This window comes from Oncorhynchus tshawytscha, linkage group LG22, assembly GCF_018296145.1.
Source record: "Oncorhynchus tshawytscha isolate Ot180627B linkage group LG22, Otsh_v2.0, whole genome shotgun sequence".
Lineage (NCBI taxonomy): Eukaryota > Metazoa > Chordata > Actinopteri > Salmoniformes > Salmonidae > Oncorhynchus > Oncorhynchus tshawytscha.
This window is the reverse complement of record NC_056450.1, coordinates 41087466-41113687: the sequence shown is the minus strand read 5'-3', so window position 1 is coordinate 41113687 and position 26222 is coordinate 41087466. Positions and strand designations below refer to the sequence as shown.

The window sequence follows — 26222 nt, the reverse complement described above, 5'->3', positions numbered from 1 at the left end:
GGCCTCAGGTCTGTTCTCCCACATATAAACAGGCCTCAGGTCTGTTCTCCCACATATAAACAGGCCTCAGGTCTGTTCTCCCACATATAAACAGGCCTCAGGTCTGTTCTCCCACATATAAACAGGCCTCAGGTCTGTTCTCCCACATATAAACAGGCCTCAGGTCTGTTCTCCCACATATAAACAGGCCTCAGGTTAAAACCATTATCATTTAAAAAGGAAAAGCCTTTCAGTTAAAAAAAGTAATGTTGATAACTATGAATGTCTTCTGGGTCCAGCATGATTTCAGTGTCACTGAAGGTTGTGATACAGGAATTTACAGATTATATAACAACAAGAAAGCACACAGAATGACTATCTGTTTCATCGGTTTATTTCTGGTAATTCTGCCAACGCTTCCAGTAGCAACACGAGAACTTCTCTTCAGAGGTGACACATACAGTCCTCTGTCTGTCCTGTCCAATAACAGCACAGTGCTAAACTTACAGAAGCTCTCCACTAGAATAATAGTACTCATAGGTGACAACCAAGAATCACTACAACTCACAAGAAGCTAAACAAACATCTCTCATCGTCACGCGATAACGTTACACTGACACAAAGAACAAACACTACTTAAGGAGTCATAGAGGTTAGGTTGGTGGCGGTGCATTACGGTCAGTGCAGGACAAGTTAGATCAGTAGGGTTTCCTAACGTGCTTACGGAACCACAGACTTGGACATTGGGGTTAAATGTCAATGCCTCTCGATATTCCTTCCTCTGGACAGGGCGGTGCGTAGAGACCTAGCGTGCCTTTTATGTGGTGGTGTTTACTGTACTTATGCAGGATGAAAACACGAAGGGCCCAAGTGAGACGTTGAACCTCCTTAGATTGGGTGTCTGAAGTTCTGGCCAGCAAAGACAGCTTTGTCTCCAAGCTCCTCCTCAATCCTATGAAAGGTAGTCAGATATTCAATTTGGCTGGAGGTTTCAACAGATGGGAGTACTACAATAGCCTACTATTATCCTTGATAATGGCATATTAAGATGAGTGATATAGAACGCGCCAGCTTGTAGCCCTAAAAACCAGTAATGAGTTACTTCTGGTTGGTTCAGACATTCCTATGGGGAAAATTCATGGAGAAAGAATAGGGTTGTGGGATAGACGACGATAATAAGGTCTGAGGTAAACACAGGCTTAGGAGATCTGACCTCTGTGAATGATGAAGACTTCATGTTTTGTTCTATGAGATAATATCAGCCAGTTAACATGACCTCTATGAATGATTAAGACTTCATGTGAGCTTCCGAATTCACAAAAAAGTGACGTTAGCTGATGTAGCTTATCTCATAGAACAAAACGTATACTATCTCCTAAACCTGTGTTTACCTCAGACCTTATATTCAGCGATTATCCAAAACCCCCGTAAAAACGCCATTCATTTCCCAACAGGAAGTGCCTAAAAAAAGAAGCCATTATACTGCTCTCTATTTGGGCCAAATGTACACCTTTTAAGTCAAAGGATATTTCTAATGAAGAACACATGACATAATATTACTAGTGACAATATTTTATACAACTGAGTTAAGAGTTTAAAGACGGCGCTCACCTGAGCAGCTGGTTGTACTTAGCCAGACGCTCAGATCTGCATGGGGCACCGGTCTTGATCTGGAGAAGGACACACAGCATACCACAGCATATCAGTTATTTAAGTTGTCTGGAACACAGCATATCAGTTATTTAAGTTGTCTGGAACACAGCATACCACAGCATATCAGTTATTTAAGTTCACCGGAACACAGCCTATCAGTTAATAAAGTTCACCGGAACACAGCCTATCAGTTAATAAAGTTCACCGGAACACAGCCTATCAGTTAATAAAGTTCACCGGAACACAGCATATCAGTTAATAAAGTTCACCGGAACACAGCATATCAGTTAATAAAGTTCACCGAACACAGCCTATCAGTTAATAAAGTTCACCGAACACAGCCTATCAGTTAATAAAGTTCACCGGAACACAGCCTATCAGTTAATAAAGTTCACCGAACACAGCATATCAGTTAATAAAGTTCACCGAACACAGCCTATCAGCACTATCAGTTAATAAAGTTCACCGGAACACAGCATATCAGTTAATAAAGTTCACCGTTAATAAAGTTCACCGAACACAGCATATCAGTTAATAAAGTTCACCGGAACACAGCATATCAGTTAATAAAGTTCACCGTATCAGTTAATAAAGTTCACCGGAACACAGCATATCAGTTAATAAAGTTCACCGGAACACAGCATATCAGTTAATAAAGTTCACCGGAACACAGCATATCAGTTAATAAAGTTCACCGGAACACAGCATATCAGTTAATAAAGTTCACCGGAACACAGCATATCAGTTAATAAAGTTCACCGGAACACAGCATATCAGTTAATAAAGTTCACCGGAACACAGCATATCAGTTAATAAAGTTCACCGGAACACAGCATATCAGTTAATAAAGTTCACCGGAACACACCATCAGTTAATAAAGTTCACCGGAACACCAGGTATCAATACATTATTTACAGGAAAAGCTGATGCTGAAAAAACTATGGTGAGAATAAAGCAATACTCTCACGACAGAACTTGCAGTGGGATCACAACACGACAGAACTTGCAGTGGAATCACAACAGGACAGAACTTGCAGTGGAATCACAACAGGACAGGACTTGCAGTGGAATCACAACACGACAGAACTTGCAGTGGAATCACAACAGGACAGAACTTGCAGTGGGATCACAACACGACAGAACTTGCAGTGGAATCACAACAGGACAGAACTTGCAGTGGAATCACAACAGGACAGGACTTGCAGTGGAATCACAACAGGACAGAACTTGCAGTGGAATCACAACAGGACAGAACTTGCAGTGGAATCACAACAGGACAGAACTTGCAGTGGAATCACAACAGGACAGGACTTGCAGTGGAATCACAACACGACAGAACTTGCAGTGGAATCACAACAGGACAGAACTTGCAGTGGAATCACAACAGGACAGGACTTGCAGTGGAATCACAACAGGACAGAACTTGCAGTGGAATCACAACAGGACAGGACTTGCAGTGGAATCACAACACGACAGAACTTGCAGTGGAATCACAACACGACAGAACTTGCAGTGGAATCACAACACGACAGAACTGCATTGGGATCGCAGTGGGATAAAGCCAAGTGTCTGTCTGCTGAACTTTGAACTAACATCTCCTTCAGTGTTAGGTCACACCAGTATTAAAATCTGCTTCATTAAATAAATGTAATTTTGATAAAAAGTGATCCAATTAAATCTGTAATCTGATGAGAAGGTGTATCCTACCTGTCCAGTGCAGAGACCGACGACCAGGTCAGCGATGAAAGTGTCCTCGGTCTCTCCAGAGCGATGGCTGACCATCACCCCCCAGCCATTGGTCTGGGCCATTTTGCAGCTACACAGGAAACAGCGAACACATTCATTAGCTAGTACAGAAACTTACACATGCACACCACAGGAGGCTGGTGGCACTTTAATTGGGGAGGACGGGCTCGTGGTAATGGCTGGAGCGGAATAGGTGTGAAATGGTAACAAATACATCAAACACATGGTTTCCATGTGGTTAACGCCATTTTATTTGCTGCGTTCCGGACATTATTATGAGCTGTTCTCCCCTTAGCAGCCTCCACTGATAAACCCATCTGGGGACATTGGGTGTAACACCCAGGTCCACATTAACATCCACTACGGTTTCCCCTTTCATCAGTCTCCCTACCTTCAGCGCTGTCTGAAACAATGGCAACAAAATGGCTGCCAGTGGAGTGACACTCCACTCAGTGATGGAACCAAGCTGAACCAAAATGGCCGTCTATGTGTGGACAGTTACTCACGCCTGCAGGGACTCTGTGACTGAGCCGATCTGGTTGACCTTGAGCAGCAGGCAGTTGCAGGCCTTGTCGGCCACACCCTTGGCGATGCGCTTGGGGTTGGTGACGGTCAGATCATCACCCACCACCTGGATGCTGGTCTCAGCCGTGAACTTGGACCATGCCGCCCAGTCATCCTGGTCGAAGGGATCCTCAATGGACACCACTGTAGAAGACAGAGGAGAAGGGTTGCAAAAAGAGCCATGCAACTCTAAAGCCTAATCGACTGCAATTACAAATGTGAATGGGTAATAGCGTGCACTATGGGTAATAGCGTGCACTATGGGTAATAGCGTGCACTATGGGTAATAGCGTGCACTATGGGTAATAGGGTGCACTATGGGTAATAGGGTGCACTATGGGTAATAGGGTGCACTATGGGTAATAGGGTGCACTATGGGTAATAGGGTGCACTATGGGTAATAGCGTGCACTATGGGTAATAGCGTGCACTATGGGTAATAGGGTGCACTATGGGTAATAGGGTGCACTATGGGTAATAGGGTGCCCTATGGGTAATAGGGTGCCCTATGGGTAATAGGGTGCACTATGGGTAATAGGGTGCACTATGGGTAATAGGGTGCACTATGGGTAATAGGGTGCACTATGGGTAATAGGGTGCACTATGGGTAATAGGGTGCACTATGGGCAATAGGGTGCACTATGGGTAATAGGGTGCACTATGGGTAATAGGGTGCACTATGGGTAATAGGGTGCACTATGGGTAATAGGGTGCACTATGGGTAATAGGGTGCACTATGGGTAATAGGGTACACTATGGGTAATAGGGTGCACTATGGGTAATAGGGTGCACTATGGGTAATAGAGTGCACTATGGGTAATAGAGTGCACTATGGGTAATAGAATGCACTATGGGTAATAGTGTGCACTATGGTTAATAGGGTGCACTATGGGTAATAGAGTGCACTATGGGTAATAGGGTGCACTATGGGTAATAGAGCTCTGGTCTAAAGTAGTGCACTATATAGGGAATAGAGCTCTGGTCTAAAGTAGTGCACTATATAGGGAATAGAGCTCTGGTCTAAAGTAGTGCACTATATAAGGAATAGGGCTCTGGTCTAAAGTAGTGCACTATATAAGGAATAGAGCTCTGGTCTAAAGTAGTGCACTATATAAGGAATAGGGCTCTGGTCTAAAGTAGTGCACTATATAAGGAATAGGGCTCTGGTCTAAAGTAGTGCACTATCTAGGGAATAGGGTGCCATTTGGGACACATGAACACCCACCTGGGTAATCCTTGACGAAGCTCTTGTAGAGGTCTCCCAGCTGGTCTGGGGTGATGTAACGGCTGGAGTCGTCAGGTGACTTGAAGTCCAGGTCGTATTTCCCATCCTTGTAGAACTCGGAGGCGGCCACGTCCATGCCGATCACGATCTTGTCGGTGTAGCCGGCTTTACTAATGGCTTCCTTCAGCAGCTCCAGAGCTGAGAGGAACATAGATGAATAAGAGATTCCCTCACGCTAAATTATGAGATTTGCTTGGCTTGATATATGTTTTCTTCGTATTTAAATAGTGTACTATACCATTAACAAAATACAATATTGAGTAGGCTATCATTTGTGGCCAAATCACAAGTAACTTCAAACCTAGTCATTGAACTGATTTGAGTTGATTTTGGTCATGCAATTGTAAAGATATTCTTCAGGGAGCTTGCACAATAAATAAATGAGTTGGAGAATAAATCCTCAATTATTTTACAGTTTCATCATGACCTCTGAGCTACACTGACCTGGCACTGAGCTGCACTGAGCTACACTGACCTGGCACTGAGCTACACTGACATGGCACTGAGCTACACTGACATGGCACTGACCTGGCAATGAGCTACACTGACCTGGCACTGAGCTACACTGACCTGGCACTGACCTGGCAATGAGCTACACTGACCTGGCACTGACCTGGCAATGAGCTACACTGACCTGGCACTGAGATACACTGAGCTACACTGACCTGGCACTGAGCTGTACTGACACTGAGCTACACTGACCTGGCACTGAGCTACATTGAGCCACAGTGGCTTTATTCGGTATTGGGTTGAGGTCATAATTTGGAAACCATCTGTCGCCTCCGGAGCAGCATTCCCAGGCAATGAGTAGAGAGCTCCAGCAACATAGGGTCACTGTGGTGTCAACACTTGGAGAGGTGGAGATGGGGACTGGGGGGAGGTGGAGATGGGGACTGGAGATGGAGATGGGGAGATGGGGACTGGAGGTGGGGACTGGGGGAGGTGGAGATGGGGACTGGGGGAGGTGGAGATGGGGACTGGAGATGGGGACTGGGGGAGGTGGAGATGGGGACTGGAGATGGGGACTGGGGGAGAGATGGGGACTGGAGATGGGGACTGGGGGGAGGTGGAGATGGGGACTCAGTGGACATTCCCTCTCAGCTATAAGGCACAGAAGTGTAAGGAAATAATGTTAGCAGCACTACTCATTATCCAACTGAAGTGAAGCTGCAGTGGTGCCATATTGCTGGTCTTGTCTTGGGAAAAGAAAGGTGTTCCTGTTGCAGCTTGGGACAACTGATGCTGTGAAAAGGGCTATACATCCGACTGACTGTCTGACTGACTGTCAATCTGACTGATTGATTAACTGACTGACTGGTTAACTGATTGGTTAACTGATTGGTTAACTGACTGACGCTCATGGTCTCTCCACGTCCTTGTTCTCCAGGATGTTGGGGGAGAAGCCTCCCTTGTCTTCTACATTGGTGGTATTCCTCCATTCGCCCTCTCTCAACCCCTCCTACCTTCTCTCAACCCATCTCTCCCATTCTCTACCCCTCCCTCTCAACCCCTTTACCCCTTCCTCTCCCCCCTCCCTCTCTCAACCCCTCCGTCCCTCAAGCCCTCTATCCCTCTTTCTCGCTCTTACCTTCCTTGTTTTCCAAGATGTTTGGGGCGAAGCCTCCCTCGTCTCCCACGTTAGTGGCGTCCTGGCCATACTTCTTCTTGATGACATTCTTCAGGTTGTGGTAGACCTCGGCTCCGATCCTCATGGCCTCCTTGAAGGTGCTGGCTCCTACAGGGAGGATCATGAACTCCTGCATGGCCAGCTTGTTGCCTGCGTGGGAACCTCCGTTGATCACGTTGAAGGCCTTGGACGGAGACAACAGAAGTTTGAGCTTAAGTTTCTAATTACAGTTAACGTAAAGTAATGTTGTAAATATAAGAGGTGGCTCTGTAATTACAGTTAACGTTAAGTCAAGTCTTGTTGTAAATATAAGAGGTGGTTCTGTAGTTACAGTTAACGTTAAGTAAAGTAATGTTGTAAATATAAGAGGTGGTTCTGTAATTACAGTTAACGTTAAGTAAAGTAATGTTGTAAATATAAGAGGTGGTTCTGTAATTACAGTTAATGTTAAGTCAAGTCTTGTTGTAAATATAAGAGGTCATTGAGTGAACCACTATTTTATTTGTTTATTTTATTTCACCTTTTATGTAACCAGGTAGGCCAGTTGAGAACAAGTTCTCATTTACAACTATGGGGTGATGAGTAACGTTGTCTGAAACCTGTAGAGTTGTGTTAACTCCCCGAGCCCAGTGCCTAGGCTTTAGCTCGGAGGACTAACGTTATTGGTAGCAGGAGACCGAGGTCCGAGCCAAAGTCAGTCACATAAATATACAATCTAAACACAGGCTTACGGGGACGGGTAGGATGACATCGGGGTTTCCAGCGAGGTCAGCGATGTGACGGTACAGGGGGACACCTTTCTCAGCAGCACCGGCCTTGCACACAGCCAGGGACACGCCCAGGATGGCGTTGGCACCAAACTTAGCTGGGGGGGAGGGCGGGTGAGGGGGTGTGGGGAGGAGGTAAGTGCCCATACAGCCCTTTTCTGCCTCTTACTCCTCTCATCGTTGGTTTTAAAAAGTGGTTCCTGGCAGAGTCCCAACCCCATGTCTACCAACCCCATGACTAAACTTCACCCTAACCCTTGGTACCAAACTTAGCTGAGGGGGGAACCAAAAGAGAGCCAGTAGTCTATTGTGAATGACTGTTATCATAATTAATAGCTGGCACCCTAAATTTAGTTCTCGGTTCCAAGATTTAACAGCCAATAGTGATTTTCTATAAACAGTTTCTATTCCCTTTTCTATAAACAGTTTCTATTCTCTTTTCTATAAACAGTTTCTATTCTCTTTTCTATAAACAGCTTCTATTCTCTTTTCTATAAACAGCTTCTATTCTCTTTTCTATAAACAGCTTTATTCTCTTTTCTATAAACAGCTTTATTCTCTTTTCTATAAACAGCTTCTATTCTCTTTTCTGTATTCTATTCTCTTCAAGGGGACAACAAAAGCCTATTTGGGGACTTTGCATTGACGCCTAGTACACTGGTGTGCTGTATATGTAATGTGTAACCAGAATCTCCATGTTAACTCAATGCTGTGAATGAATAAGGCAGTGTACAGCCGGCAGCTCACCATTTCTACATCTAGATGTAACCCTAACCTATCAGTCCCTAACCCATCAGTCCCTAACCCATCAGTCCCTAACCCTAACCCATCAGTCCCTAACCCATCAGTCCCTATGCTTAACCTTAACTTTTTGCTCTGCCTGCTGAATATTCACAACTAATAAATAAGCCAAGAGAAGCAGCTAACATTTTCGTCTAAATGAAATGTGCACCATCCACGTAGTGCTCGTAAACACTTAGTGACTGCTCTAATCAGCCTTTATCAATTGTTTGTTTAAAGTGGGACATACTACGGTTCGCTAGTCATCCATCACCCAACTATCACTTGTTATCTTATGCCTTATCATTTTACCTTTATTTTACCTGGCAAGTCAGTTAAGAACAAATTCTTATTTTCAATGATGGCCTAGGAACAGTGGGTTAACTGCCTATTCAGGGGCAGAACGACAGATTTGTACCTTGTCAGCTCGGGGATTTGAACTTGCAACCTTCCACTTACTAGTCCAACACTCTAACCACTAGGCTACCCTGCCGTCCCAATAATAAAGGCTCATACATGTTAATACCAAGTTATAAAGCCTTATACCTGCAGGTAAAATGTTTCCCTAACTTACACTTGTTCTCTGTGCCATCCATGTCCAGCATCAGCTGGTCAACCTTCTCCTGCTCCAGGACGCTGACATCCTGAACAACAGGACAGGACAGACACAGAACAACACACCAGTCATTAGAGATGAGAGGAACTGACAACAAACAGACAAAACAGGTTAGTTCAAAGTTCAAACAGGTTAGCTCAAAACACCAGGCTTGACGGACGTTTATGGTTCACTAGTACACACAGCATCTTGAGGTGTTACTAGGCAGGTTAGGTGAAGAGATCTTTGGCGCTCTGCAGTGACAGTCACTGTGCTCAAGGACAGTAATCATATTGACAGTGATCATATTGACAGTGATCATATTGACAGTGATCATATTGACAGTGATCATATTGACAGTGATCATATTGACAGTAATCATATTGACAGTAATCATATTGACAGTAATCATATTGACAGTGATCATATTGACAGTGATCATATTGACAGTGATCATATTGACAGTAATCATATTGACAGTAATCATATTGACAGTAATCATATTGACAGTGATCATATTGACAGTGATCATATTGACAGTGATCATATTGACAGTGATCATATTGACAGTGATCAAAGTACAGTGCTGTATATCTACAACAACTCTAGAGATAAATGTAACAGACAAAAAATGCAAAGATACTATTAATACATACTACATAGAGATACCTTACCACTTTGACTCAATTGTCTTCAGTCAGGACCGTGTTTACCAATCTACTACATGACAAACATACTGCCGTGACTATTCCATCTCGCACTGTAAACTCTTTGCAACTCTGACTTGACACTAGCACAACGTTGTCAATGTTAGTCAAACAGTGAATGTTCCTACCTGCCGTACAAGCGCAGGTGCAATAGTTTTATTGATATGATCAACGGCTTTTGAGACACCTGCAGAGGGGACAAGCAGAGCGTCACGACCCAGGGAGAAGTAGACCATGCAGCAGCAGCAGCAGGCATTACCAGACGATCACAGAGCTCTCGCTAAGACTAGCTGCTTTGGGTGGCAGCAACTAGGCTGGTTAAACAAACGTCAAGTGGAATGATCTACTATTGGGATCATGGTGGGTAGTCAAAGAAATAGAATGACAAAATGCCCGGCGGTTAAATCCACCCATCTTGGAACGCTGACTTGAATAGGGATGTCCGTTATAGTCACCCTACTGCTGTCTGGGTAATAACGGTTTAGCAGATCTGTGATCGTCTGTGAATGCCTGCGACAGAGGTCAGTTAGTTGTCCAAATCAAAGCAAACCCACTCAAAAGTCATCAACTCCAGTTCATTTCAGTGTCTTACTCCTGTTCCTCCTTCACACTGTTCATTTACCTGGTTACACAGAGCTGGGGCCAAGAACTCATTGATATATTTAACAGCCCTTTTCACCCCTGACAGGAGGAGGAAAGATTGATGAAGTGTCAGAAAGGAAGGATGAAGATGGAAAAGAAAAAAATGTAACAGAACATTTTTTTTTCTAAACGAAGGGTGACTTTGTACTATAAGGACATTGGGAAAATCAAAAAGCGTACCTTTGCCCAGGTAGCGCGTCTTGTCGTTGTCACGGAGCTCCAGAGCTTCATAGATACCAGTAGAGGCCCCGCTGGGGACGGCAGCCCTGAACAGACCTGGAGAACACAGAGGATTTTTCATGACTCTACTGTGTTTTAAATTGATTTCCTGACTCACTGCAAGAGGCTGACTGTTGCTTCCTAATGGACTGTTGCTGACTGTTGCTTCCTAATTAAAGAAATCAATATTAGAAATATCCATCCTCAAAATGTTTGTCACTGCAACCCTGAACCGACCGTAATACATCAATATTAGATCCACGATTATGGCTTTTAAATGATGCATTCAGGAGGATTTCTGTCATAGCAGGGGGCCCCCATTGATTTCTGTCATAGCATGGGGTCCCCATTGATTTTTGTTAGAATGTTTGAGTCACTCAGACAGCATATGAACACAGCATAAGCCATGGCAAAATGTTTAGCTTTAAAACTGCAAATATTTTATTATTATTATTATTATAATTACATTTTTATATATATTTTTATCTTCAACTCTGTCTATCTTACACTGTTGGAAAAGGACCTACAAGTACGCATTTTATTGTTAGTCTACCTGTTGTTTACGAAGCATGTGAGATTTTCTCTCCAGCCAAATGGCAAAATGTGTAGAATTCCCGGCAGTTAGCTTTAAAACAGCAACATTTTGTCTCGCTGGCCAAGAAGAGGGCTTCTAAAATGTTTGGTTGGCGACCGAGCCAATGGCCACGCCCACTGCCATGTCCAGCAACATTTCAGATCCAGAAAAAAAAAAACTATCCATAAATATCTTTCCTGAAAATCATACTTTGTGATTTGACAATATACAGTGCATTTGGAAAATATTCAGACCCCTTGACTTTTTCCACATTTTGTTATATTACAGCCTTATTCTAAAATGAATTCAATAGTCCCCCCCCTCGTTTTCCCACACAATACCCCATAATGACAAAGCAAAAACTATTTTTTGACATTTTTACAAATGTATTAAAATTAAAATAAAAAATTACATTTATATAAGTATTCAGACCATTTACTTAGTACTTTGTTGAAGCACCTTTGGCAGCGATTACAGCCTCGAGTCTTCTTGGGTATGACGCTACAAGCTTGGCACACCTGTATTTGGGGAGTTTCTCCCATTCTTCCTCTGCAGATCCTTTCAAGCTCTGTCAGGTTGAATGGGCAGCTATTTTCAGTTCTCTCCAGAGATTTTCGACCGGGTTCAAGTCCAGGCTCTGGCTGGGCCACTCAAGGTAATTTAGAGACTTGTCATGGAGCCACTCCTGCGTTGTGTGCTGAGGGTCGTTGTCCTGCTGGAAGGCGAACCTTCGCCCCAGCCTAAGGTCCTGAGCGCTCTGGAGCAGATTTTCATCAAGGATCTCTCTGTACCTTTCTCCGTTCATCTTTCCCTCGATCCTGACTAGTCTCCCAGTCCCTGCCTCTGAAAAACATCCCCACAGCATGATGCTGCCACCACCATGCTTCACCGTACTGTAGGGATGGTGTCAGGTTTCCTCCAAACATGACGCTTGGCATTCAGGCCAAAGAGTTCAATCTTGGTTTCATCAGACCATGGTCTGAGTCCTGTAGGTGCCTTTTGGCAAACTCCATGCGGGCTGTCATGTGCCTTTTACAGAAGTGGCTCCTGTCTGGCCACTGGCCCCTGACTGTTGGAACGCAGCAGAGATGGTTGTCCTTCTGGAAGGTTCTCCCATCTCAACAGAGTAACTCTGGAGGTCTGTCAAAGTGACCATCAGGTTTTTTGGTCACCTCCCTGACCAAGGCCCTTCTACCCCGATTGCCCAGTTTGGCCGGGCGGCCAGCTCTAGGAAGAGTCTTGGTGGTTCCTAACTTCTTCCATTTAGGAATGAAGAGGCCACTGTGTTCTTGACCTTCAATGCTGCAAACATTTTTTGGTACCCTTCCCCAGATCTGTCCCTCGATACAATCCTGTCTCGGAGCTCTACGGACAATTCCTTCAACCTCACGACCTGGTTTTTGTTCTGACATGCACTGTCAACTGTGGGACCTAATATAGACAGGTGTGTGCCTTTCCAAATCATGTCCAATCATTTGAATTTACCACATGTGAACTTCAATCAAGTTGTAGAAACATCTCAAAGGATGATCAATGGAAACAAGATGCACCTGATCTCAATTTCAAGTCTCAAAGCAAAGGGTCTGAATACTAATGTAATTATGGTATTTCATTTTTTAAATATATTTAAAAAAAATAGATTTGCAAACATTTTTTTTTTTAACTGTTTTTGCTTTGTCATTATGGGGTATTGTGTGTAGATTGATGAGGAACACAAATTAATTTAATACATTTTAGAACAAGACAGTAGGGAAAATACTTTTACTGTAGTAGTATGAAGGTTGTTTGTTATTCATAGTAAAAGCAACAGGAAATCAAAATTATCCAATGAGCAGCAAGTATCCCTTCGGTCCTATTTTAATCACATTTTGTTCCCAGAGGAGGAGAGGAGGGGGTTGCACATGCTAAGCAGATCAATGTGATGTAACACACACACACACACACACACACACACACACACACACACACACACACACACACACACACACACACACACACTGCAGCATCCAGGACGCGACTGCTGGCTCAGACACACACCAAGGTCAGACATTTGGGATTCAAGAAAGATACAGGATGTGTACATTTGATTCTAACTGCTCATTGGGCAAAAAATATATTAAAAAATGCTGATCAAACCAATGACAGGGGTCCTGAGATCAGGAGGGATTTAAAGCTTAACCACAGACACACAGAGAGATTTAGGCCATGAGTTCAGGCTTATCAAATCATCTGCATCAGCTAGAAATCAGCTATGCTTGATATAGTTTAGCAGTCAAGCCCAATAAACCTATTCAGATTAATTTAGTCTTAGTGATTTCACTTGTTTTCAAATCAACTACAATCAAAGCATGCAACATATTGTATTTTGGACACGTATAAAGTATGTCTGAATTCAGAAAGGTTATCTTTTTTTAACATATGCCTAGATTCAGTTTTAATTTACATTTTATTTTTTAACTTTTATTTAACTAGGCAAGCCAGTTAAGAACAAATTCTTATTTACAATGACAGCCTCCACCAGCCGAACCCGGACGACGCTGGACCAATTGTGCGCCGCACTATGTGATTCCCAAATCACGGCTGGTTGTGATACAGCCTGGAATCGAACCAGGGTCTCCTTAGACAGCTGAGATAGAGTCTGGAATGAAACCAGGGTCTCCTTAGACAGCTGAGACACAGTCTGGAATGAAACCAGGGTCTCCTTAGACAGCTGAGACACAGTCTGGAATGAAACCAGGGTCTCCTTAGACAGCTGAGACACAGTCTTGAATGAAACCAGGGTCTCCTTAGACAGCTGAGATACAGTCTGGAATGAAACCAGGGTCTCCTTAGACAGCTGAGACACAGTCTGGAATGAAACCAGGGTCTCCTTAGACAGCTGAGATACAGTCTGGACAGTCTCCTTAGAAGCTGAAACAGTCTGGAATGAAACCAGGGTCTCCTTAGACAGCTGAGACACAGTCTTGAATGAAACCAGGGTCTCCTTAGACAGCTGAGACACAGTCTTGAATGAAACCAGGGTCTCCTTAGACAGCTGAGACACAGTCTGGAATGAAACCATGTTCTCTTTAAACAGCTGAGATACAGTCCTGAATGAAACCAGGGTCTTCTTAGACAGCTGAGATACAGTCTGGAATGAAACCAGGGTCTCCTTAGACAGCTGAGATACAGTCTTGAATGAAACCAGGGTCTCCTTTAGACCGCTGAGACACAGTCTGGAATGAAACCAGGGTCTCCTTAGACAGCTGAGACACAGTCTTGAATGAAACCAGGGTCTTCTTAGACAGCTGAGATACAGTCTGGAATGAAACCAGGGTCTCCTTAGACAGCTGAGATACAGTCTGGAATGAAACCAGGGTCTCCTTTAGACCGCTGCACCACTCAGAAGCCCTCTGTCTAGATACTAATATGTTATTTTTGTGGTTGTAAACCCCCATCGGAGGACGTGACAGTCACTCTCAAAGAAAGAGAAATTAGCTCAGCTCAAATGTTTGTTGAAACAAAAAGTCTTTGGGTGCCGGGTTCAAAAAAATAATATACTTGAAGGAAAAAACCGGCGGCACTCACTGAAATAAATATTTTTTTGTCGTTTTACGTTTTGAATGTGTTTCTTTTAGCAGCAGAGACCAGAACAAACGAACGCGTTTCGACGGCAGCCACCTTCTGACCTCTGCTGCCACCCCGTCCCTTCTGACCTCTGCTGCCACCTTCTGACCTCTGCTGCCACCTTCTGACCTCTGCTCCGTCCCTTCTGACCTCTGCCCCGTCCCTTCTGACCTCTGCTCCGTCCCTTCTGACCTCTGCCCGTCCCTTCTGACCTCTGCCCCGTCCCTTCTGACCTCTGCCCCGTCCCTTCTGACCTCTGCCCACCCCATCCCTTCTGACTTCTGCCACCCCGTCCCTTCTGACCTCTGCCCCCCGTCCCTTCTGACCTCTGCTGCCACCCCGTCCCTTCTGACCTCTGCTGCCACCCCGTCCCTTCTGACCTCTGCTGCCACCCCGTCCCTTCTGACCTCTGCTGCCACCCCGTCCCTTCTGACCTCTGCTGCCACCCCGTCCCTTCTGACCTCTGCTGCCACCCCGTCCCTTCTGACCTCTGCTGCCACCCCGTCCCTTCTGACCTCTGCTGCCACCCCGTCCCTTCTGACCTCTGCTGCTAAAAAAATTAAACAAATAGATGAGAACTAAAAGAGTATTTCCAGTGAGTACAGCCACTCTCATCCCAGAGGATTAGTACTGGATCTAAAAATAGAAAACAGAAGGACGATGCACCTAGCAACCTTCCTACAAACTGTCAAAAGAAAGCAAGACAAATGGAAAACGCTTCCCTTTTTTGGGGGGGGGGTGGATTTCAAGCCCATGTTAAATCCAACATGTCTTCTCTCAACGCCCCCGCCTCGCCCACACCCCTTTCCTCTTCCTCGGTGGCCTAATTCAGATAGCTTCATTAACATTCTGGACATTCATTCATTAAGTTGAAATAACTGCTTTGTTTTCAGCCCACGGAGCAGAACGACAAAAGGGGGACCCCACTCTTGAACAAGGGCGGCGGAAACCCCGATCCCATTCAGGATATCCCATTCAGGATATCCCATAGTTAGTTGGTTGAATATTGTTAGGTTGGTTGAGATGAAAAAAATTCAAAAACATTTTGAAGTACATCTTGAAAGTTAAGGTATTGATTTCCAATGAATTGTAATCCCATTACAAATGACAAGTCTGTCATGTTCTGTGCTTGTATGATCAACAACACTTGAAATATGACTTCAAAATTCCCACGAAGAAGAGTATTGGAAGACTTCAGTGATTCCCCCAGGGAAAAAAAAAGAGTATAAAAAAGGACCAATTCCTGGTTAACAAGATGGAGTAGAATTAAGCAATAAAACACGAGGGGGTTGGGGGCTGTTCTTAACACGAGGGGGTTAAGGGCTGTTCTTAACACGAGGGGGTTAAGGGCTGTTCTTAACACGAGGGGGTTAAGGGCTGTTCTTAACACGAGGGGTTAAGGGCTGTTCTTAACACGAGGGGGTTGGGGGGCTGTTCTTAACACGAGGGGGTTGAGGGCTGTTCTTAACACGAGGGGTTGAGGGCTGTTCTTAACACGAGGGGGTTGAGGGCTGTTCTTAACACGAGGGGTTAAGGGCTGTTCTTAACACGAGGGGGTTAAGGGCTGTTCTTAACACGAGGGGTTAAGGGCTGTTCTTAACACGAGGGGTTAAGGGCTGTTCTTAACACGAGGGGTTGGGGCTGTTCTTAACACGAGGGGTTGAGGGCTGTTCTTAACACGAGGGGTTGAGGGCTGTTCTTAACACGAGGGGGTTAAGGGCTGTTCTTAACACGGGGGTTAAGGGCTGTTCTTAACACGAGGGGGTTAAGGGCTGTTCTTAACACGAGGGGTTAAGGGCTGTTCTTAACACGAGGGGGTTGAGGGCTGTTCTTAACACGAGGGGTTAAGGGCTGTTCTTAACACGAGGGGGTTGAGGGCTGTTCTTAACACGAGGAGGTTAAGGGCTGTTCTTAACACGAGGGGGTTGAGGGCTGTTCTTAACACGAGGAGGTTAAGGGCTGTTCTTAACACGAGGGGTTGAGGGCTGTTCTTAACACGGGGGGTTAAAGGCTGTTCTTAACACGAGGGGGTTAAGGGCTGTTCTTAACACGAGGGGTTGAGGGCTGTTCTTAACACGAGGGGGTTAAGGGCTGTTCTTAACACGAGGGGTTAAGGGCTGTTCTTAACACGAGGGGTTAAGGGCTGTTCTTAACACGAGGGGTTAAGGGCTGTTCTTAACACGAGGGGTTAAGGGCTGTTCTTAACACAAGGAGGTTGAGGGCTGTTCTTAACACGAGGGGGTTAAGGGCTGTTCTTAACACGAGGGGGTTAAGGGCTGTTCTTAACACGAGGGGGTTGAGGGCTGTTCTTAACACGAGGAGGTTGAGGGCTGTTCTTAACACGGGAGGTTGAGGGCTGTTCTTAACACGAGGGGTTAAGGGCTGTTCTTAACACGAGGAGGTTGAGGGCTGTTCTTAACACGAGGGGTTAAGGGCTGTTCTTAACACGAGGGGGTTAAGGGCTGTTCTTAACACGAGGGGTTTACCACGAGGGCTGTTCTTAACACGAGGGGGTTAAGGGGTTGGGGGCTGTTCTTAACACGAGGGGTTGGGGGCTGTTCTTAACACGAGGGGTTGGGGGCTGTTCTTAACACGAGGGGGTTGGGGGCTGTTCTTAACACGGGGGGTTAAGGGCTGTTCTTAACACGAGGGGTTAAGGGCTGTTCTTAACACGAGGGGTTGAGGGCTGTTCTTAACACGAGGGGGTGTGGGCTATATTGGGGCTGTTCTTAATTAGACCACAGTTAAGGGCTGTTCCTACCATGAGGGGGTGTGGTATATGGCCAATAGACCACAGTTAAGGGCTGTTCCTACCATGAGGGGGTGTGGTATATGGCCAATAGACCACGGTTAAAGGGCTGTTCCTACCATGAGGGGGTGTGGTATATGGCCAATAGACCACGGTTAAGGGCTGTTCTTACCACAAACCCCTGAGGTGCCTTATTGCTATTATAAACTGGTTACAAACGTAATTAGAGCAGTAAAAATATACGTTTTGCAATCCCCTTGAAATACGGTCTGATATACCACAGCTGTCAGCCAATCAGCATTCAGGGCTGGAACCACCCAGTTTATAATAGGTATTAACCTCTTTTAGGCCTCTAGGTATTAGAGAGTCCGACCTGTGAACTCTGTACTGTAAGTATCCACGGCTCCATCTCAAATAGTACCCTATTCAATATATAGCGCACTACTTCTGACCAGGGCTCATAGGTGTGCACTGAAAGTAGTAGGCAAAAGTAGTGCGCTATATAGGGAATAGGGTGCCATTTGGGAACCAGAAGTGTCAGATTGGAGATGGAGGGATAGAACCTGCTGACAGGCTACGATTAAATAGCTACGATAAAATGTCTTGTGCAATTGAATAAATAATAAAAGACATATTCAAGTATTAAATGCAGCTTCTTGCTTTCGCCTGTTTTTCATTTATCTCTGGGTATGACAAGAAATATTTTGCTGTGTGTTCAACCTAGTTTAATAACTCTAACAGATAGGAAATTAAACTATTTATTTAAACATTTATCTTCAGTAAATGTGCACTATGTCTATTCCATTGTCGATGTGCAAATGGAAACATAGCAGCATTGATTTCATCGACATGTCTGAAGGGGAACAAAGTAACCACAGTTGGCTACATTGTATCTGCAACCCGACTGAGGGAAAGGGACTAGCCTGGAGCTAACTCACTCTGTCAGTCAGAGAGGGACTAGCCTGGAGCTAACTCACTCTGTCAGTCAGAGAGGGACTAGCCTGGAGCTAACTCACTCTGTCAGTCAGAGGGGGACTAGCCTGGAGCTAACTCACTCAGTCAGTCAGAGGGGGACTAGCCTGGAGCTAACTCACTCTGTCAGTCAGAGAGGGACTAGCCTGGAGCTAACTCACTCTGTCAGTCAGAGAGGGACTAGCCTGGAGCTAACTCACTCTGTCAGTCAGAGAGGGACTAGCCTGGAGCTAACTCACTCTGTCAGTCAGAGAGGGACTAGCCTGGAGCTAACTCACTCTGTCAGTCAGAGGGGACTAGCCTGGAGCTAACTCACTCTGTCAGTCAGAGGGGACTAGCCTGGAGCTAACTCACTCTGTCAGTCAGAGGGGACTAGCCTGGAGCTAACTCACTCTGTCAGTCAGAGGGACTAGCCTGGAGCTAACTCACTCTGTCAGTCAGAGAGGGACTAGCCTGGAGCTAACTCACTCTGTCAGTCAGAGGGGGACTAGCCTGGAGCTAACTCACTCTGTTCAGTCAGAGGGGACTAGCCTGGAGCTAACTCACTCTGTCAGTCAGAGAGGGACTAGCCTGGAGCTAACTCACTCTGTCAGTCAGAGGGGGACTAGCCTGGAGCTAACTCACTCAGTCAGTAGGAGAAGGACCAGCCTGGAGCTAACTCACTCTGTCAGTAGGAGAAGGACCAGCCTGGAGCTAACTCACTCTGTCAGTAGGAGAGGGACTAGCCTGGAGCTAACTCCCTCAGTCAGTCAGAGAGGGACTAGCCTGGAGCTAACTCCCTCAGTCAGTCAGAGAGGGACTAGCCTGGAGCTAACTCACTCTGTCAGTCAGAGAGGGACTAGCCTGGAGCTAACTCACTCTGTCAGTAGGAGAAGGACCAGCCTGGAGCTAACTCACTCTGTCAGTAGGAGAAGGACCAGCCTGGAGCTAACTCACTCTGTCAGTAGGAGAGGGACTAGCCTGGAGCTAACTCACTCTGTCAGTAGGAGAAGGACCAGCCTGGAGCTAACTCACTCTGTCAGTAGGAGAGGGACTAGCCTGGAGCTAACTCACTCTGTCAGTAGGAGAGGGACTAGCCTGGAGCTAACTCCCTCAGTCAGTCAGAGAGGGACTAGCCTGGAGCTAACTCCCTCAGTCAGTCAGAGAGGGACTAGCCTGGAGCTAACTCACTCAGTCAGAGAGGGACTAGCCTGCAGCTAACTCACTCAGTCAGTCAGAGAGGGACTAGCCTGGAGCTAACTCACTCAGTCAGTCAGAGAGGGACTAGCCTGGAGCTAACTCACTGTCAGTCAGAGAGGGACTAGCCTGCAGCTAACTCACTCTGTCAGTCAGAGAGGGACTAGCCTGCAGCTAACTCACTCTGTCAGTCAGAGAGGGACTAGCCTGCAGCTAACTCACTCTGCCAGTCAGAGAGGGACTAGCCTGCAGCTAACTCACTCTGTCAGTCAGAGAGGGACTAGCCTGCAGCTAGCATCGTGTTGCCATACCTCCAAAATCACGTCGTTGTCACACCTTCCTTGGAGGTCTGGAGAATTTTCTATTGCAAAAACGGTTTGAATGGGCCCCTGGGAGCCATTCAAACCTAATTTGATTGGATGTTACATTTAAAGAACCCTTCCCCACATGCCCAAAGACAGGGTTGTGTGTTATGTGCATCACTGTTTTCCGTCCAGGTAGTTGTTGTTGTTGCCTATGCTAGTTTCAAGACTGATGCTCCATGTCATTGATCCACAATCCATAGGTAAGGCTGTACAGTGAAATAAATATGCCCTCAATTCAATTCTAAAGTCTAGTACAGCCACAGTGTGATTTCAACAGATTTTTGTCCAATTAACAAATTATTTTATTTTGTTGAATTTATATAACAACATTCCAACCTCTTGCATTATGGCATGATTCCACTATTTGTATTAATTTGCATCACTTTCAATAAAGCAACTTTTATTTTGAAGGCGAACGGCAAATTTCAATATTGTGGCTAATCCTTACTGTGGCTAGCTTCAACATAGATGAGTTTGACCATCATTAATCAAATACGTCTTATAAACGATGGGTATTTTAGATGATGACACCTAGCTAGATAGTTAGCTAGCTAACTATAGCTACTGAAACATATGTTGTTTTGCTTTGTTTATGGAGAAGGACATTGTTTGCATCCATCAGCTAGCTAGCTGTATTTCCTACCAGCACCGTCCAGAGCTTGGGGAAGAGTGTCTCCGCTCATGCGGAAGGTGCGCGAGACAAAACTTTACCAGCAACAAAGCATACCAATCGGTGAATCGCTGTGACATATGACATTTTGAGTGATAGTGTAATCAATGTAGTGAACGTATTAAATGATTATGCAGTCATATGCAGGTCCTGATTGGTCAACAAGCTTATTTAACGGGACAAAATGGTGTTATTTGACGTGTATTATTATTATTATTATTTATTTTTTTACATCAAAAGACCCAAACGGTGTTCCATAATTAGCAATGCTTTATTCTAAATCTGATAACCGCAGACAGTTGCTAAATATATCCTAGGCAATGTGCATGCATGCAAGGTTGTTTAAACTATGAAAACTGGCCCCCTTAGAGAGAATTGTGGTATGGACAACATGCACCCAAAGTCGAATCCCGACCCTACAGAGAACAAAGTCGAACCCCGACCCTACAGAGAACAAAGTCGAACCCCGACCCTACAGAGAACAAAGTTGAACCCTGACCCTACAGAGAACAAAGTTGAACCCTGACCCTACAGAGAACAAAGTGTACCGATAGTCCTGCTCTAGTATAACCTCTTCTTACCTTTCTTGGTGTACAGGTCGACCTCCACGGTGGGGTTTCCACGGGAGTCGAAAATCTCACGAGCGTGAATCTTCAGGATGGACATGGTTCTGGAACTACACAGGAGAGAAGAGAGGAGAGACAAGTAAGGAAGAGGATGTGAGAGAGAGAGAGAGAGAGGAGGAGGAGGAGGAGAGAGAGGAGGATGAGAGAGAGAAGGGAAAAGAGGATGGGAGAGAAAGAGGGGGATGGGAGAGAGGAGAGAGAGGAGGATGGGAGAGAGGAGAAAGAGGAGAGAGAGGAGGATGGGAGAGAGAGGAGGATGGGAGAGAGAGGAGGATGGGAGAGAGGAGAGAGAGGAGGATGGGAGAGAGGAGAAAGATGGGAGAGGAGGATGGGAGAGAGAGGAGGATGGGAGAGAGAGGAGGATGGGAGAGAGAGGAGGATGGGAGAGAGAGGAGGATGGGAGAGAGAGGAGGATGGGAGAGAGAGGAGGATGGGAGAGAGAGGAGGATGGGAGAGAGAGGAGGATGGGAGAGAGAGGAGGATGGGAGAGAGAGGGATGGGAGAGGGAGAGAGAGGAGGATGGGAGAGAGAGGAGAAAGGGAGAGAGAGGAGGATGGGAGAGAGAGGAGGATGGGAGAGAGAGGAGGATGGGAGAGAGAGGAGGATGGGAGAGAGAGGAGGATGGGAGAGAGGAGAGAGAGGAGGATGGGAGAGAGAGGAGGATGGGAGAGGATGGGAGAGAGAGGAGGATGGGAGAGAGAGGAGGATGGGAGAGGAGGATGGGAGAGAGGGAGGATGGGAGAGAGAGGAGGATGGGAGAGAGGAGGATGAGAGAGGAGAGAGAGGAGGATGGGAGAGAGAGAGGAGGAGGAGGGGAGAGGAGGAGGGAGAGGAGAGAGAGGGATGAGAGAGGAGAGAGGGAGGATGGGAGAGGAGAGAGAGGAGGATGGGAGAGGAGAGAGAGGAGGATGGGAGAGGAGGAGGGAGGATGGGAGAGGAGAGAGGATGGGAGAGGAGAGAGAGGAGGATGGGAGAGAGGAGGATGGGAGAGAGGAGGATGGGAGAGAGGAGAGAGGAGGAGGGAGAGGGAGGATGGGAGAGAGGAGGATGGGAGAGAGGAGAGAGAGGAGGATGGGAGAGAGGAGAGAGAGGAGGATGGGAGAGAGGAGAGAGAGGAGGGTGGGAGAGAGAGGAGGATGGGAGAGAGAGGAGGATGGGAGAGAGAGGAGGATGGGAGAGAGAGGAGGATGGGAGAGAGAGGAGGATGGGAGAGAGAGGAGGATGGGAGAGAGGAGAGAGAGGAGGATGGGAGAGAGGAGGATGGAAGAGAGGAGAGAGAGGAGGATGGGAGAGAGGAGGATGGAAGAGAGGAGAGAGAGGAGGATGGGAGAGAGGAGGATGGAAGAGAGGAGAGAGAGGAGGATGAAAGAGAGGAGAGAAAGGAGGATGGGTTAGAGGTAAATGTTGAAGACCAGCCCTCAGTGAGGATCGAGGTCTGAAGTCATGACAGTGAGTCATGACAGTGAGTCAGGACAGAAATGTGGCAATATTTGAAATGCTCAATGACAGAATTCAACAGTATAAAACAGAAAAGTTTAAGGTATAAAAAAAACAAAAGCATAAAACACAAAATCATAAAGTCAACATCAAAGTCCACAGACTGTACCTATGTACCCACTGCTATGGGGAAATGAGTTGACAGACCAGATAATACTGTAGACAATGTCATGCGATGTCAGCACAACCTGTACACAGTTGCTGCAGTCTGTGTTTTGTCAAAGCATGGGTGCGTCCCTGTAAAATAAGTATGGGTGGGGCTCCACGGGGCTGAAGCAGCGATCTCTGCAGCATAACTTGGTCAAATGATCCCTGGGTTAAGATGCAGACTTCGCCTGACATGTTACTTCACCAATGTTTTCTGCTGAACCATGTGTGTCGTAGGCCTAAATCAATTGCTGCATGCTGCATCCAAGCATTTTTTTCCCCAATATGACAAAGCAAATGATTAGCTGACTACACATGACATTGCCTAGGCTTTGGCAGGTACATGAAACCACTTTACAGGGGAACTACAGCACAACGTGTACTTTTGGTTCAAAGCCATTTCAGAACTTAGTATACCTTTACTGTGAAGTCTGTAATGTCCCAAACATTGCCCTACTATGAAACATCCCAGTTAGCACCACACATTTCAAACATGGAGAATAGAGATTTTAAACCACATCGAGGCTCTATATTCAGTATTTTTTGCAGATGCCCCAGGTGAAATGGACTGTGTTCTCCAATACATAACATGAGTGATAGATTTTAAATCACTGTTTTTTTATTTGATTTTAGACCAGATTGAGGCCCTACCCTTGAGGCCCTACCCTTGAGGCCCTACCCTTGAGGCCCTACCCTTGAGGCCCTACCCTTGAGGCCCTACCCTTGTCTGTACTAGACTGTTCTGCACACAGACTATGGATTTTCATTTAATCGGTTTTATCGGACTTTCCCTGATGAATGAACCCCCATGTTCCAGCCTTTAAGCCACTAAAACCAGACAGACACACTCTCCATCAACCGACCCCTTACTGGAACAACGGAAAATGATCAGGTATTAAATGGCCACAATGTGGAAACTTTCCATTGGATGACAAAGCACAGAGAGGAGAAGAAGGGCCAATGTCAACCCACATAAACAGAAGCAGAAATGCACACAGACAGGATTGTCTTCTCTATAGCACTCACAACACTGGTCAGGACTTCATGTTTAGCCTACAGTTGGGCAACAAAAACACCTAATGTCACCTGACATTTGAAAGAAACAGAACAGAATGTGTGGTAGCTACGATAACACAGCTATAACACATTACTTATAACATGTCGTTAACATGTATAATGGCAATGGTTTTTTCCCCCTGTTGTCGCAGTGTGCAGAGACGGAGAAAGACAGAGTTGAACCTACTGATAGCCTACTATAAAATGGCTACTATAAAATGGCTACTATAAAATGGCTTCTATAAAATGGCTTCTATAAAATGGCTTCTATAAAATGGCTTCTATAAAATGGCTACTATAAAATGGCTTCTATAAAATGGCTTCTATAAAATGGCTTCCTCACACTGAAATAAATAATAAAATACTTGACATTCAAGTATTTAATTCAGCTTTGTTTTTTTTATTTATTTATCTCTGGGTATGAAAATAAGTATTTTTTTTTGCTGCATTTTCTCCCTAGTTTAATGATTAACTTTAAATAAATAGTTTAATTTCTATTTGTTAAACATTTATCTTCGCATGTGCAATGGAAACATTGATTTCTTAGCATCTCTGAAAGGGAACAACAAAGTAACCACAGTTGGCTACATTGTATCTGCAACAGATTGCTACATTTAATATTCTGTCCACCATGTCAGTCAGAAACTGGTAGTTGGCCACACTGCATGTGTCTTCTGCATCCAACCCAACCCCTCTGAATCAGAGAGGTGCAGGGAGGCTGCCTTAATCCATGTCCACGTCATAGGCGTCAGGGGAGCACTTGTTGGGGTATAAATGCCATTCTCAAGGGCAGAACAGCAGTTATGTCCACCTTGCCGGCTCGGGGATTCGAACCTGCCGACCTTTCGGTTACTTGGCCAAAAGGACTAAAGCACTAGGCTACCTGCATGACAAGCAATGAATGAACAGTGACATGCCTTTGCCTGTGAAAAAGGGCACAGGAAGGTGTGGCAGAGTAGTTCAGTAGTGATAAAACACTGTTATCTAGCTGTGTGGTTGCAACTTGACGCCTTTTCCTTTCCCCTCACTGCCGTTTCTAAATGGAGGGACATCTCGCCAGCTGACGGGACGGGTTAAAAATAGACAAGCTGCAAACCGTGGCCAGGCACCATCATGTCATTCATTTATTTTACCTTTATTTAACTAGGAAAGTCATTAATAGCTTGAAAATGAAAAGGCAAAATACAAATGTATAACACCTTATGAGACCACTTTGCATTTCTGATGATACGATAACGGGGAAATCATGTAGGATCTACAATGGCATCAGACAAATAATGCAAAAGTAGCTGATATTTTATACGATTTGAGACAATTTTAGTCATTACAACAACAAAAAACGAATTCCGCAAAAGAATAGAAAATAGAAGGCCTTCATCTTACCTTTATCTGGCCTAACTGTGTGCAGGGGTAGTGTTGTCTCTCGTTCGGTCGACAGAGAAGGCGGTCGTCACAGTCCGCGATGCTGATAAATGGACCGAATCAGGAAGACATTCTTCCTCGCCGTTTGATTGGCTGGGATGAGAACCACGTGGCAGGAGGGTGCGAGTCGGACTGCACGTTCACAAGCGATGCCAAGACTGACAATTAGATTAGAGAAAGGATGCGGAGGTTTCTATACTCCAGCATCACCCCTCAAACGTAAAGGATAACATGCCTAAAAATAAACACAAGTGCAGAAGAAATGTATAGGCTACAAGTTGTTGAATTGATCCAACACGAGTGGGCAAGGGAAAGGGCGATGTAACGATGCATATTTTGAATACGTGCAGAGATCATATCAGACGCGGATCTCTACGACGACACAGGATGGTTCGTTAGATAGATGTGTTGTTGTCTCAACGTCAGTTTGCAGCCTGTGTTTCAGTGTCCTAGGCCCGGGTCCAAATGAGGGCACATCATTTCACTCCCTGTGTGAGGTAGAGAGTTTATGCTGATTGATAGACTGTACTAATGTTAACGTTTTCCTCCCAGAAGTATGTTAACACAGTGATGTATTTATTACGTAACAGTCTATACATCTAGTACCGCCTTCATTACAGGGCTACCATATAAAACTATTGATTCTAATAGAGGAGTGGACTCCACTCCCATTAACTTGTCATAAAGATGTTTATAGTCTACTGTGGAAAATCTCCCTAATCCAAATTAGGCCTAGTACATTTTTTAAAAATTATAGTTTCACTATAGGACAACATTTCACATGCAAAGTATAATCTGA

General features: G+C 45.3%; 1 protein-coding gene across 2 annotated transcripts; it reads right to left on the bottom strand.

The window, feature by feature from the left end:
• Positions 1–351: 351 nt before the first annotated feature.
• On the bottom strand, positions 352–25516 carry LOC112238319 (alpha-enolase). 2 transcript variants are annotated; one of them, XM_042304280.1, is made up of 12 exons: positions 25385–25516; positions 21257–21351; positions 10525–10620; positions 10325–10383; positions 8975–9044; positions 7585–7718; positions 6815–7037; positions 5167–5364; positions 3885–4086; positions 3340–3448; positions 1591–1649; positions 352–931 (listed from the first exon to the last, which is right to left on the bottom strand). In XM_042304280.1, the coding sequence occupies exons 2-12, from the start codon at positions 21339–21341 to the stop codon at positions 868–870; spliced, it is 1299 nt and encodes a 432-aa protein (XP_042160214.1). In that variant the 5' UTR covers positions 21342–21351; positions 25385–25516; the 3' UTR covers positions 352–867. The 2 variants fall into 2 exon arrangements, with proteins under 2 accessions (XP_042160214.1, XP_042160213.1); XM_042304279.1 differs by lacking the exon at positions 10325–10383 and adding an exon at positions 9831–9889.
• Between the last annotated feature and the right edge of the window lie 706 nt (positions 25517–26222).